The sequence below is a fragment of the Lissotriton helveticus genome, chromosome 5_1 (genome assembly GCF_964261635.1).
Source record: "Lissotriton helveticus chromosome 5_1, aLisHel1.1, whole genome shotgun sequence".
Lineage (NCBI taxonomy): Eukaryota > Metazoa > Chordata > Amphibia > Caudata > Salamandridae > Lissotriton > Lissotriton helveticus.
Window position 1 is genome coordinate 1,343,175,465 of NC_136065.1, and position 15,803 is coordinate 1,343,191,267.

The window sequence follows — 15,803 nt, forward strand, 5'->3', positions numbered from 1 at the left end:
ATTGGTTATCTTACTAGTACTGCTTTGGCCTGGGCAATGCTCCTAGTTAATGACTTTGGATGCCTGTTTAAAGACTTATGATACCCGTTTACAGGCATTTCAGATGTTTGAACATCCTGATTTGGAGTATTCTGCTGAGGAAACATTGTGAGATATTCACAAGGCAGAATGGCTGCACTTCCTTCTGACCTCATATTCGCGTGGGCCCAACGCCTCAAAAAGAACCTACGTAACTGGGGGCAGCTGTGCACCCTGTTAACCAGAATGGAAAGAATTGAGGGCAAAAGGTTGAGTATGTCTATATTATAATAATGTGGGGAATACGATTCAGACTTGCTCTCAACGACCTCTGGAATATGTAGGAAAAGTTCAGTCATCTTTTGAGGAGTAGAAGAAAACAGGAGTGCATTGGCTTCCATGTATTAGATCTTCTCTATGGACACCAACAGTCCTATGTTTCTATTGCCAATTACTTTGAGAACAGATGAGGACGTTATTAAAAAGTTAGCACTGCTGAATAGTGGTGTTTGTAGAATATTCACTGGGCTGGACTGAGTCACCAAGATTATCATTCCTCAGGGCTGGGCATCATTGCGGCCTAGACCACGATGACATTTTTGTGGATGTGAGAGTCTGGAACGCTGCTCCATGACTTGCGTGGATTGTCAGAATAGAAGGGCAGAGGTTGGACTGCAAGTCTGCAGAGACTGAATCAGGGGAAAGATGTTGGAACTAGGATTTCTCCTTGTGTGCCTTGTCAATGCTACATTTTGGGAGAAAGGGGCATAGACAAGCCTTTCTGAGGCAGTTGGTTGTCCAGGGATTGCTACCTAAGGTACCCAATTAAAGAGGAAGTTGTGCCTTTTCTTGTGGAATTCATGAGTAATGAAAGCATTGCAACATATTTTTCGACCTGGACTTTAATTCTAGAAAAAACATGCTTCACTCTTTTCCTTTCCCTGATGTAAAGGAATGTTTGGCGCCTTTCTTATCTTCATTCTTAACCACATGCGCGCGGCGGGTTTTCCAGCTGCGCGCTGAAGTTTTAAAAACCCTGCGGTTCATGACGAGCTCAGCTCGTCATGAGCGCAGAAGGGGTTAATAACGAGCTACAAGGTTTGAGGTTTGGCAATGAGGTTTTTCCCCTTGTAGCTTTTTCCTCCTAACACTTGACACCTTTCTCAGAGTATTAGGTGCACTGTGGCACCATGGTTGTTGGGTGGAGTTGCCCTTTCCTCGGGCAACAAGGCAACATGCCAGAATACAGCAATCAGACAACCAGTTAACATTTGCAAAGAGTGTGGCGCGGTAGTGGCCCTACTTCGAACTTTAAAAAAGACACACATTTCTTCTCCATAACTGCCAACTAGGCCATTATTCGGGCATTAGAACTCATTGATTGTGATGTTTTTCAAACTTCAAAAGCACTACCTTGAAATAGTGTAATTTTACTGCCAATTAGCCCTTGTGTAGTCTCCAGGTATGCCTTGGTCATCGGCAGAGGCAGTAAGACAGCATCAATGTCCTGGTTAACATAATAGTACTATTCAAAAAGCTACCTACATCAAACAGTTGTCGGTGGGTTTTGATCAAATCTGAACATTTTACATCATGGCTATTAAAGGAGACAAATTGCTTGCTACATGGAGTAACAACACAAGTTTGACATTTACCACCCAAGACACTTACGAATTAACTTTCTGGCTTCCCCTTCAATTAATTACCAAAATCATATGAATATGGTCACTTTTCTCTCATAATCAACAATATTGTAACTTCCACCTATTTAACATAACAGGTGTATTTGTAAAGGGCACGATTACTCAAAGGTGTCCTGCGCTGAATAACAGATGTTTATTGTTACCCAACGGTACTCATTTTATCGACCTCAAATGGATGAAAGAATGAGTGTACCCACTGGGATTTGAACCTGTGACCATGAAGTCGAGCACAGGCCCCTGCAGTGGGTGCTTTAGTCCATTGAGCCACCAGACCCGGCTCACTATGTGCTGTCCATTCCTAGCCCTATCAGTCTATCAGCGTAATACTCATCAGCAGGGAAAAGGATTCCTGCTAAGATTTTGACTCTTTGCCAGAGGCTCATTTCTACCTGCTTATTGGCTGAAAAAACATTCCATAGAAGCAGGAAGAACACAAAGGGTGGAATCTACGCACCATCATGAAGTAGAGTTCACAGTTGACGGTGCAGACAGTCTCGAACACAAAGGTGATCCGGCCCACTTCTTTATTCTCCAAGTCCTGTGTCATGGACAGAGGAGGGCTGTGAAGGCAAAGACACTGTCAGAACCATTCCTGGGAGAGAGAACTGTGCCTGTGCCATTATAAGAGCCATTGAAATTAGCACATCCATTCATTAAACACAAATGCAGCTTTCAGTGGCACAGAGTAGAAAAATATTTTAAAAAACGTGTACTACATTTATCAAAGTTAAATATTTAAGTGAGGGGTAGGAAAAGAGAAATGAGAGGACAAAAGGAACCAATGGATTTGCTAGATGGAGTTTCATAAAACCAATGCAGTGACTCCTGGAGAGTGATTGTACTTTTGAATATCGAGCCCCAGAATATCGTGATACAAGACTATCGAGGACAGGATATCGAAGGGAAAACTATCAAAAGGTATGCGCACATAGGGAGTATAGATTTACTATGCCTAACTCCACATCGCCATACCTTGAAGGTATCTACTGAATAGATACACATGTGTGGAGATAGTTATAGACAATCTAGACTCACATGTAGGTATTTTATCCAAGATATTGTGCCCCAATGATATTCTGGGATCAATATTTAAGATGCACACCTGCAGGGTTAATGTGAGATGAACTAGTTTATATAGAATGGTAGATCTCAAAACCAGAGGCAACATTCTGAGCAGTTTGGAAGTGTGGCACATGTGTCAATGTGGTTACTGAACATTCAACACATTCTACTGCTTTAGCATACTATCATATTATTATCACATATCCAAAATGTAGTAATGCAGGATAACGTTACAAAAACCATTACCACCAGTAAAATCTCTTTGGTAACTAATTTAACAATTTGCATTTTACAGTAAACTTGATTGTACATATGTGGTACTTTTTCAACCTAGATAAAAGGCAACTTTGCGCAGCACAAAGTTGAAGAGAGGCTATTTCCAGTTCATGTGCTTAAATGCCTTAAAGTTTCCAAAGTGCAGTACATGCCAACATTGTGGTATTGCTCATGAGGTGGCATCAAACTCTCAATCATGAACAATTACATGTCTTTACCATATTACCTTAGAAAGTGGATGGAGCACCACAACTGTCAAAGATGTGTGTGCTTTTATCTCACTTAGATGACTTCGTAAGAAGAGACATCACAGGAACTTTAGGGTGGATGGTTATCCTTGTATGGTTTTTCTTAAGTAATTTGTAATGAAAATTCGAGGATGCAAGGAACTGGAACCAACATAATATAACCAATTAACAGAGCAGCAATCTGACTTGTTACATCACAGAGATCACCAAAGGAGGTTACATGGGTTCCAAGAAGCAACTAGTGATAACTACGGCTTTTGTTGGCTGCTAACACTAAACGGCACCCGAGGACTGGGGTATGATCCATGAATCTTTGGCCAGCGGTTGCTATTTGAGATCTCACCTGAATCCAGGGATTGTCAATGTCAGCACAATGAAGTCGTTATCGAAGGCACTAGACACAGTATAGATGAAGTCTCCAGCGACCTCCCATCCTAAAAGAGAAATTAAAACAAAGTATTGTAAAGATGAAGAAAAGGTGGGCTGAAAAAAGACCTAATACGAAAAGTATCCATAAGAATTAGTCTGCCTATAAATATTTCTGAAGTTTCCAAGCAGAAGTTCATATTTGGCCACTCATTGAACAATCTAGTTTTATTCATGGCTAATTAAGGCCTGGCTTCCAAATGGTATTATTTTTTATCTATATGGAAAAGCTAGAACTCACTATAATAGTTTGCCAACATAAAACATGTCATAAGCTCAATATAAAACAAGCCGTAAGCCTCCTAAACACATGCATCAGCATTACAGTGACCTCTTCTCTGGTACTCGTTCATATCATAAGTGTTGTGTTGAGGATCACAAAGGGTTGACAACACATGGCATTTTGACCATTAGTTAATGGATGATTGCTCATCTGTTGTAATAGTCTACCCATACAATGACTGCTGCTACTGTGCTATAGCCAGGCATGTTTCTGATTCTGAGCAAAGCAGGACTGCGACACATCAAAGTTTAAGGATAAATGTGAAATTTGAAACAACACAGCATCATCACAGAAGCCTAGATTTGTTAAATGTGTTACTCTCTAGGAGGGTGGGGAGGGATCCTGTGGTTGTACAAGCCTCAATTGTGTCCTGAAAATGAGAGCCTACATTTCAGTGGTATTTAATTGCATACATCAATGTGCATACAATTGCGTCTCCTGGCACTGCGCTAATGGATCTATGTATTTTCCACAGAATTGTTTGCTGTTTAGTTGGTGTATATTACACTAATGTGCCACCTCGAAATCACTTCAAAGCTCGGTGAGACAATGTAAGCAAATAGAAATGCCCAAAATAAAGCACACTCAGAGCAGAGGTTATCGAGGGGGTCATTTTGGGAGGTGGGGCTCTCTCCCTTATTGACCCTGAGCCCCTTCTGTTCATCTGCTAAGCAGCAATGGACAAGCAACACATTCAGATGAGGTCGAGCACCTGCCTGAAGCTTGCCAGAGTGTTGATATCAATGCTGTATTGTTGTATTCTACTTTCAGGTAAATGTCCAGTGATTGAAAAAATGGTAATACTAGGGAAAATTGGGACCATAAATACATTCCAAAAACCAGGGAAGACTGGCCCTTAGGGACCATCACAGGGAAATAAGTTGATTTTCAAGAAAAAGGGAAGATTGGATGGGCTGGAACTAGTTAATCAGAAGGAAAGCTTGCAAACGATTTGGTAGTGATGGAGCCAATATGGGTTGTATGTCTGTAGTCACTCTTTCTAAAACAGATGGTCTCTGATATCAGATATTGTGGACAAGCCATGTAGGACAAGCAATATGGCTTATCCCTTGTGGACTACGCAAATGTAAACATGCATTTACATTGGACTGACTCGTTAAGATGGAGCTATGATGAGAGGAGGGCCAGTCATTCACCATCAAACATTCAGGAAAGTTTGAAACTGCTCAATTGCACAGAAATAAAGATTTTATGTAAGTACAAGATGTATTTCAACATGCATCGTGAGAGCTATTTTCTGTTTCTACTCGCAGTGCCACACTGCCCTCCTTATAAGATGTGTTACTAAGGATAGTTCTAAAATCAGAAGGTATCAAGGAAGTAAGAAGCATATAGATTGCAAATGCTCTTTTATTCCAATGGCCTAGCAAGGAATTAGTATATTCTTTTGATTAAAAATATACTTAGCAAGCCTTTTGGAGAGAGACACTGGTGCTCAGAGAGAGAGAAATGTGTTTCTGTTGTGGCTTCTGGTGAATTCATACCAGTTGTTCCTTTGTACTCCATATTGACTGAATTGAAGACATTGCTCTGCATGTTGGTCGGGAGAGTGTTCCACCATTTATACTCATATCCAAGGGCAGGCTCTGTTCCCGCGGGGCATTTGATGCAAACTGTGGAATGACATGACAGTTAATGAAGAAGAAGTTTTATGAGACAAGTCAGAGCTATGTCTGATTGTAGAGATTACCATCTCTCTAAATCTAGAGCATTAGCAGCAGCATATTTTAATGAAACAAATCAAACAATTAGAAAGAGACATATATGTACAAATCTCGGAAAACAGCAAACAGACGTTTCTAAGTCATTAGGAAGATAATCAAGTTAGCCGAATATGTAACTTTTTTGAATTATGTTGCTTATATTATAGTAAAATAATGTTTCTCAAAGTTTCATTAAAAAAATACCTAAAGTAAAAAAAAATGCACTAAAAATTACTTACAGTGAATTATAATATTAACTAAAAGTAATTTAATTATATATATGTATGTTGCAGTAATTTTAGAATTCAGAAAAGGTTATTAAAATGTATTCAAATAAAATATTAAATATGTTTTATTTTAGATATGATAATTTGTAACATTACAATTCTATTTTTTAATGGTGTAAATAATTGAATTGAATATAACATTATTTCCTATAGGTTCCCTATCTCCATTATTTGCTATGTGAGGGTGTTGCAGTATCAGTGGTTGACAATGTGTGCTGCTGGCATTACTATAGCTCAGAGTTGGAGTACATTCCATAGTATTGTTGGTCCTTTTTGCCTTTTCGGCTGTAGTAACTTTAGGCGTGTAATATGTGAATAGCAATGGGCTTACTCTTTTGTGTGTGGGTGCATGTCCTTCCCTAAGCCCCTCCATAACACAGCCTCAACCCCTCCTTACTCCCTAAACCCCATTCACTTTGCAGTAGGTACGCCTCATTTTTCAACCCCTCCCCCAGTCCCTCTAACATTTACTACGAGGTAGTAAACTTACATATGTTAGGATCTCATAGGAAAGATAGGAGAGGTGGAGATTTACACTCGCACGTTTGTGGAAAGCTGTTTGTAGTACTTTGATAGTATGATTGGAGCACTACTAAACATACTACAAAATGCGTTATGTGAATGGTGCCCATACACTCGTAGGTTGGTGAGCTACATGTTGTAGTAAGTAGTGCCACTTTATGTACTACAAAATACAGTTTGTGAATTGGATTATTTTGTTTAGCCAGTTAATCACTAAAGTAGGAGCATGGAAATTGTTTTGGTTTGAGAACAGAAAATGCTTTATGATGTGTATTCTGCGTGTAACTCTGCAGTGTAATGAAACGAAAACGAGAAAACGACATTCGACCCAACAAAAAACAACTGCTAATGCTAAACAAGGTGTTTAAGCATAAACAAGGCACGAGTTTTCTGATCCATTAGTACCATCAGCGACTCATTATTCGTGCTGATGTCGAGAGTCTCCCCCATGTGACTGGTGGAGCCTTAGTACTGAGACTTGTTCTAGGATCTTCACCAAAGGCTGAGGTATAACCTAAAAGTATTACAGGTAAGAGAGATCCGAACCCCTGCACGTCAGATGAGAATGGATGTCCTTACCGACACCACCGCCTACACTGGGAACTTACCTGATCCATTGGAGTAGGACCCGTGTGGGCATGGCTCACACGCACTGGTGTTGGTCAGATGGAACCCTGGGTTGCATGGTGGGCAAGGGGATTTGGTGCCAGAAGGAGGCAGTTTCACAGCATCTTTTGCTTCTTCGCTACAGATCTTTGGTTCAATCCATTTATACATCATCTGAGTCTAGAAAAGACAGCAAAGACAGAGTGGAAGACAACTATTATTGTTCATATTCTTTTTAAGGAAGGATTGCTTCCAAATGTGCATCCAAGCGCTGCACAATAAACATGGCATGATTAGCAAACAATAAAAAAAATAACAGCTACATTTGAACATGTCTAAGGAGTATGCTCAGAGTTACTTACTGAAAGGGTGGAAGCAGCCAGAAAGGATTCAGATAAATCTGTCTTTACATGAACAAGGGGCCATGTGAAAAAAGGGTGCGTCCATTTATTGTTCTGTAGACATAATTTGCACAAGGAAATCCCAGAAACAAGCCACGCCAATGGCATAACTGCACATGTGCGCAGGGTATCCACAACTGTGGATTGATCCATCAGATGAGAGGATGGTAAAGTTTGGGGACGTTAGCTCAGGTGAGTATGGTATTAATTGTTTTTTGACCTCATCAAGACTCCTAAAATTATAGAGGAAGAATAGTCGTCTTTTCGATATTGGTATTTAAGATACAAATAGATGTGAACAGATATTCACAGTCAACCTTTCAGCAGTAACTGATTGGCTTATGTTACTTTAACAGAACAAGCATTGGCAAAACCAATAGGTCTCACCTATGCGAGAGCTATAGGGTTCACCACTGTGTGTTTGCCATGAGTGGCTGCCGTTCAGCATGACTGAAAGTTAGTGGCGTAGAAGAGAATGACATGGAGTGGAGGGTCACAGAGTGGAGTGGAGTGTTATAGAGTGAAGTGGAGTAGAGTGGCGTTGAGTGGAGTGGCGTAGAGTCGAGTAGGATCACGTAGAGTGGAGGGCCACAGAGTGGAGCGGAGAGGCACAGAGTGGAATGGAGTTGAGGGTCATATCATGAAGTGTCGTAGAGTGCTGTGGTGTAGAATGGAGTAGGGTGCCGTAGAGTGGACTGGCGTAGAGTGTAGTGGTGGAGAGTGGAGTGGTATAGAGTGGAGGGAAGTGTTGCAGAGTGGAGTTGATTGTCCTAGGGTGGAGTGGAGTAGAGTGTAGTAGAGTATCATAAATTGGAATAGAGTAGAGTGTCATAGAATGGAGTGGAATATAGTGGAGTAGAGTGTCAGATGTGTGATTGTCGTAGAGTGGAGAGTGTCGTGGAGTTGAGTAGAATGTCATAGAGTGGAGTCTCAGAGTGGAGGAGTGTAGTGAGGAGTGGCATTGTGTGTTGTGGAGGAGAGTGGTGTAGAGTGTTGTAGAGTGGTTTAGAGTGTCGTAGAGGTGAGTGGCGTAGAGTGGAGTAGTGTTGTAGGGTGAAATGGAGTGGAGTGGTACAAATTGGAGTAGAATGTCATAGAGTGGAGTAAAGTGTCATAGAGTGGTGTAGAATGGACTGGCACATAGTAGTGTAGGGTGTTGTGGAGTGGGGTAGAGTGTCAGAGTGGAGTGTTGTAGCGGTCTATAGAGGGGAGTGATGTGGAGTGTCATAGTGTGGAGTGGAGTATCATACAGCAAAGCATCTTGAGTGGAGTAGAGTGTCCTAAATTGGAGTAGAGTGTTGTAGAGGGGAGTAAAGTGGCACGGAGTGGCATAGAGTGGAGTGTTGTGGAGTAAAGTGGAGTGGCATAGAAAGTTTCAAAGTGGAGTGTCACACAGTACAGTGGATTGCTGTAGTTTGGCATAGAGTAGAGTGCAGTAGAGTATTGTGGAGTGTCATAGAGTGGAGTACAGTTGAGTAGAGTGTTGTAGAATGGCGCTGAGTGGCATAGGGTAGAGGGGCATAAAATGTAGTGAAGTGTCGTAGAGTGGTGTAGAGTGGATTAGTATAGAGTGGAGCAGAGTTTCATAGAGTGAAGTGTCATAGAATAACATGACGTAGTGCAGAGAAGAGTGTTGTAGAGTGGTGTGGTATAAAGAGGGTTGGAGTAGAGTGGCGTGTTGTAGAGTGGAGTGTTGTAGAGTGGAGTGGTGTAGATTGGAGTGGAGTAGAGTGGAGTGGCATAATGTGGAGTGGCGTACAGTGTCATAGAGTTGAGTGGTATAGAATAGAGTAGAGTGGTGTAATATGGAGTAGAGCGTCATGGAGTACAGTGTTGTGGAGTAGAGCGTGGCGGAGAGGCATGGAGTGTCGTAGGGTGGAATAGAATATCATAGAGTGGAGTAGAGTGTTGTAGAGTGGAGTAGCATAGGGCGCAGTGGCATTGAGTTCAGTAGAGTGTTGTATAGTGGATTGTCGTAAAGTTGAGTGGCGCAGAGTGGAGCAAAGTGGAGTGGTACAGTGGAGTGGAGTGGAGTGGCATAAAGTGGAGTAGATTGAAGTGGCGTAGAGTAGAGTGGCATAAAGTAGAATAAAGTGGCGCAGAGGCATAGAGTGCATTGGAGTGTCGTGAAGTGGAGTGAAGTAGAGTAGAGTGTTGTAGGGAGTGTGGAAATTTGGCAGAGATCACTGTTAGCATTGAGCTGAAGCCATATTGTTTCCGGCAGCCATCTTGACTGACCATGTGCTTGCCATGTGCTCCTTCCTTCTTTGCTGTTGCTTGCCCTTGTGCTTAGCTCAAGAACTGGCTATACTTAGCCCCTGCTACTCTGCACATGCTCAGAAGAGTATGTAGCTGCCCATGCACCTGCTCTAGTCTGTTATTGTCAGGCTGTTTTAACTGAAGTCAGCAACTCATTGCCCCACCTTCTTTGTTGACTTGCATTCTTTGTATGACCATCTATGTATGTAACTCTTCCTAAGTGTACTTGTACCGCCTCCTTTTGAGCTCCTGTGTGGGTATAAAAGATCCACAGTTCTTCTACTCCTTGTGCTACTTCATACACTGCCGAAGGGTGTTGTGTAAATGTAGTTCCACCTCATGAGGTTTATTAAAGTGTTTTCTTGATATTTCAGCTTCCGTGCCAATCTCTACTTATTGTTCTGAGGATTAGTGCCCAGAAGGGCGAACCCCTAGCACCGGTAGGCCTTGCTGAGGTCTACTTTTACAGGAGTAGTGGCACAGAATGGGGTAAAGTGGTGTATAACGGAGTGGCATAGAATGGAGTTGTGTCTGACAGCAGAGTAGAGTGGTGCAAAGTGGCATCCAGTGGTATACATTTGAGTAACGTGCCGTAGAGTGTAGTGGCATAGAGTGTAGTGGCACTGAGTGAAGTAGAGTGTCAAAGAGTGGAGTGGTTTAATGTGTTGTACAGTGGAGTGGTGTAGTGTGGAGGGGAGTGTCAGAGTAAAGTGTCATAGAGTGGAGTATTGTAGAGTGGAGTATAGTGTTGTAAAGTTGAGTGGAGTTAAGTAGAGTAGAGTGGAATAAAGTGGCGTCGAGTGGAGAGTCATGGAGTGGCACAGAGTAGAGTACAGCAGAGTGGAGAACAGTGTTGTTGAGATGAGTGCCCTAGAGTGTTGTGAAGTGCGTAGAGTAGAGTATTGTGGAGTGGCATAGAGTGGAGGATACTGTTGTAGAGTGGAGGGGTGTAGAGTAGTATGTGGTAGAGAGGAGTAGCGTAGAGTGGAGTATGCATGGTGTGGTAGCGACTGCCATTAGAGAGAACACATTTGCACAGACGTACAGTTTTACTCATAAGACTATACAGCATATAAATGATATTGTGTGGAAATCAGCATCACCTAGTGTATTGATCTGCTTCGATCGTACTAAAATATTTGTTTCCATCACATCTCAGAATTACAAAAAATTTGCTTTATTTGTGCTTTTCTAATTCTAATATATTCCATTATATTTCTACAGTTAATTTACTGGAATTTAAATGTTGCTGTGTGCTAGGCAAAATAACACAATATAGACTTTTCCACCCTCAGAGACAACAAGATTTTTACATAAGTCCTCTCAGTTTGCACTCAGAGAAAAAAAGTAAACACCAACCTCCAACAGACGACAGAGCCTAACATTTGACCTCTGTCTTTGAATGCACAGCAAATGTGGCAAGACAAAAACAAACTTGGAAGGCCTGTTTATTACTCAGTCACTTCTGAGCTCCAGCATGGTTATTTTGCAGGTGCTTCAGCACCTCCACTCCCGTACTTCCAGCAACTATGGCATGGGCATGAAATTGAGGAAAAGGATTGTTTAAGTTATTCTTTTAGTAAAGAACACTGTCCAAAATAAACAAGCTCAAAAACAGAACATTGTTCCTCACAGCTATTAAAAGAAAGATTAGTCATAAAGATAAGTTGAACTCCTCAAGCAGAAAGATAGGAGGAAGGACATCTCTTCTAAGAAATGCAGCACGTATACTGCTTCCTGAACTAGCTTTCAAGGGAGTAACTGAAAACAAATGTTCTCTTGTGCAGTGCCTCACGGAAAAGAAACAAGCATTGAAAATGCAATAGGTCTCGCCTTTGATTAAGGTAAAGCCACTTGCTTTGCTAATGGTGTTGTATCACAAAGCAAATGGTTTTAACTTAATAAAAGGCTTGTTTATGCTTGTGGCACATACTAGTATTACAAAAAATATCCATTGTACCAGCTTGTAAAAGACAGACCTGTTGTATTTGACAATGGCTGTTATTCCTTGCATGTTTGGACAATGTGGCATGAAGCAGTCACTCAATGGATGTATGATTCAGCCTAACATTACACAGAGTGGATAGGACTTGAGCCTTTGAAGTTGGAAATCCAAAGAACAGGAATTTGGGGTCTGGAAAATATGTGTCATTGGTCAAATCCTGTCCTGAAGGAACTGCTTAAAGGACTGGTAAGCACAACATGGTTTGTCACGGAATATTGCTAAGTCTGAGCTTATACGCAACATTGTAGCCTAGAACTCAAGGCCTGCGTAATGCTAGTACCCATTTTTCTACTCTGAGATATCTGTTTGTCATTTGAACTCGTGACTAAGGAAAGACACGGTTCCCCGCGACAAGTGTAAAAACACACTGGTCGGCCAAGAATACCCGAATTGGCTCTCGCCCAGTTAAGATGGCGTCCGCAATGCTTGTTATGCTGCGCGCTCATCCGCTCCAGCAGGTAGCGGGTTACAGTCTGGTCGAATACAATTCGAAGTCTGCAATAATGTCTCCCTTCATAATGGAGGCTGGGGGAGTTGTCTCATTAGTAATGAGCTGATTACTGCTAAGTTTTTCACAAAACAGCAAACATGCAGCGTGCATAAAGGATTTTAAAGAGCATTACGTGGACATTACGAAACGCAGAGTTGCGATGGAGCCCAAAGGACATTGTGGGTCTGGTGTTTTGTCTCAGGTACTTCTCAGATGGAGGAAGGCGGAGGAGGTTCGGAACCCAAAAGAAAAGAAAATCATCCTGGCCCAGGCTCATGTACATAATAAGGCACAACCCATTATGTGAACTTCTAATTAGGACCGCAGGCATTTTCCCCAGTGAACATTGACAAAAGTGACCCAGCATTTCAGGGAGAGTTGTGGCTGGGACAGGGTGTGAAAGAGGAGGCAGGACGACAACCAACTGATGCAAGTCTGCCCTCTCGTTCAGTGTCATTATGTATCACTGCTGGGGTCTCACCACACGTCCCTGCTCTACATTATGCTCTGGTGTCTTTTTGGCAGGTGGAGTGTTCGACAAGAGAAGGTCATGTACAGATACACTAATGCAAGCGAGGATCAAACTGATCCGGAACAAGAAACTGATCTGAAAACCACTAATATTATCAACTTTAGGAGAATGACGGGTGGACTTAGCCCTACTGATATTCTAACCTGTGTGCTGCCGGGTACACAGAGTTCTTGGCAGTAGCATTCAAGTCACAGAACTATCTTTCTCTCTGGTACTTCCTGCACCAACCTGGGGGCTAGACGTGCCAAAAGCTTTTTTTCAGGGTCCAGGCCCCCTAAACGCGGCGATTCTGGTGTGTCCCATTTTTGGTGTATGAGGGCTTCCTTGAGAAGGAAAACCGTGTCCTTGAACACTTTTCTCGGCTGTGCCACAATATGGTGCCATCTAGCGGCGGCTTGTATTATCTACAGCCTTCTGAGTATATAGCAAAATCTATAGAGGACGACAAAGCGTAAGTACGTTGAAAGAATAGTAACGGGCAAAGAGTACATGATATTTTGGGAAGCATTTTAAACAAGCACGGCCCATCATGGGACGGAAGATGTGCACGCGGGGACTGCCTTTACTGGCGGTGAAAAAAAAGTTCCCAGTGTATCACGCCGCCAGTAATGCATTCAATCCCAACGTGCACATCTTTTGTCGCGTTTGTCTCCTCGCGTGCACACTGGAATCGTATCGATTCCAAAAGGCCTCTGCATGGCGGGTAGCGCATGCGCTGCTTTCGCCAGGCCGAGACTTAAAAAGGAGCCAGTCAGTGAGGTGGTAAACAGACTATGCTCCATGGGAGGAAAAGACATGCTGCACAGCCTAATACAGCATATAGGAAGCACGCAAATGCGAGTTACAAAATACAAGGCCAATAGTAAGCAATTGACGGAATGCAAAGGAAGCTTTTAGAATGTCACCAACATGTCTTTGCAACCACACAGCTGTGCTGTCTGGTAGGCTTCGACTTTAAAAGGCAATCCCTCAAGTAATCGGAGCAAAGGGTAGGAAGATGAAGTACCGGACTCTATTCTTTCTCTTTATAAAATGTACTAATTTTCGTAAGTTCACAATCAGTAAATGTCAATCTTGTGTAATATATATGTATTCTTTTTCTTTATAAAAAAAGGGATGAGAACAGCTTGCAATTTGCCCAACAGACAAATGTGAACAAAAGAACATGCTTCCACCTGCCAAACCCCAACGAGTAAGCACAAGTTCAGGGCATGCAGGTTTACCTTTGCGCAAGTTGAGTGCATGCGGGTATATTTTTGCACAAGGTGACTGTATGTGGGTATATTTTTGCACAAGTTGAGTGTATGTGGGTATACTTTTGAACAAGTTGAGTGTATGTGGGTATATGTTTGCACAAGGTGAGTGTATGTGGGTATACTTTTGCACAAGAGTGTATGTGGGTAACTTTTGCACAAAGGTGAGTCTATGTGGGTATACTTTTGCACAGTTTGAGTGTCTGTGGGTATACGTTTGCACAAGTTGAGTGTATTTGTTGGGGATACTTCGTGGGCTTCCATGAGGGGCAAATCAATCATTTCACAGTGCTTCAAAATATTACCTACATGGTAAGTGACATAATTACATCACAAGCAATGCAACAGTTTGCAACTTACCTCCCCATTTTCATCACATGGGGTGTGTGTGTAGAAAAAGTCCTGCTCCGTGCACGGGGGACGGGCTTTACATGAGCTGGACCCTGCCCCTGGAACGAAATGCACAGATAATTCAAGATGCAGATTTAGGAAAATTGGTACTATTTGATGCTGATTCCGTACGATTTTAACACGTTGGTTCAATCTAAACATAGTTTTGGTTAATAGCACAATCTCCTAGGAATAACAGAGCGTGCAGGAAAAGCAACAGAGACAGCGCCGTAGCTAGTGGGGGCGGGGCACTCTTTTGGGGGCGGCAGAGGTGAGCAAGTCCTGTTTATCGACTAACACCATCCCCCGGCGAACAAGTTGTCTGTCCGCCACATGGATGCCACTCCTCCCACCCCCAGCTCTTACCCTGCACCCAGCAGCAAACTTAGGGGCTGCCGCGGGTGGCAGTAGGTCTGCTACGCCACTATCATAGTGCCAGTATCGGCAAACACTCACCCTCCCCATACAGCATTCTCCTAGAGCAATAACCAGTCAAGACACCTTTTTTGTGGAGAAAATTGCTGCAGGTTTATTAGCATTACAAATATGCCAACATTGGTAGATTATCTGTCGGGTGATCCCAAGCCAGGCAGCCCCTCGCCGCCTGCCCTGAAAGGGCTTGACAATACGAGTTATCCGTTCTTTGAATAGTCCACCCTTGAAGTGTCTTCAGCTTATCACCTGCTGGAACGTATTTCTCACTTTCACAAGCGAAACACTTTGAAAAAGGAGTATTATTGCTTTACTTCCCACCATACTTCTCACTGTCCCTTTTAAGCGACTTTTGACAGCATATCAATCCCTACATGAAAGGAATATGGTCCCAAATTCAAGCTACTGTGGGACTACTAGCAAGAGATAAATTCTCTCTTCGTAAATTAATGTTAATATTCTTTGTTGTCTTATAGGTTTCCCACCATTTTCAATCCTGTAGTACAGCACTAAAACCATGCACAACAGACGCTTCTAAGGTGAAAGAAAAATCATGTGTTTATCAGAAAAGGAATGAAGTATTCTCTGATCTCTCTAGCAGTGTCTCTGAGATCAGAATGCAGTGCTATTTGGTTAAAGGATGCACAGAAGCCTAAGTGGCTGCTTTGTATGCATGTTCTTTGACAAAAGCTGCTCTGAATTGTTCGCAAGCAGTCAGCAAACCAGCTCTATACTCAAATGTTTTCATACAGGTGGTGTTTAATGGCAAGAAGGAAAATGTATTGTGGTGGTAACAAGTAGGACTCTGCGACATTTAAATTACACCGTGTAATACGAGTAATAATAATTGTGATGTTTGTATTGCAAAATTCATGAAATTACGCTA

General features: G+C 42.3%; 1 protein-coding gene across 4 annotated transcripts in view; it reads right to left on the bottom strand.

Annotated features, from left to right (window-relative positions):
• Window positions 1-15,803, bottom strand: part of ELAPOR1 (endosome-lysosome associated apoptosis and autophagy regulator 1) — a 489,842-nt gene that overhangs the window by 122,571 nt on the left and 351,468 nt on the right. For all 4 annotated transcript variants that reach the window (XM_078644216.1, XM_078644219.1, XM_078644218.1 and 1 more), the window contains exons 8-12: window positions 14,456-14,544; window positions 7,158-7,335; window positions 5,522-5,650; window positions 3,651-3,741; window positions 2,176-2,281 (exon numbers count right to left, since the gene is read on the bottom strand). In XM_078644216.1, the coding sequence (XP_078500342.1) occupies window positions 2,176-2,281; window positions 3,651-3,741; window positions 5,522-5,650; window positions 7,158-7,335; window positions 14,456-14,544 (593 nt within the window). The remainder of the gene's footprint in view (window positions 1-2,175; window positions 2,282-3,650; window positions 3,742-5,521; window positions 5,651-7,157; window positions 7,336-14,455; window positions 14,545-15,803) is intronic.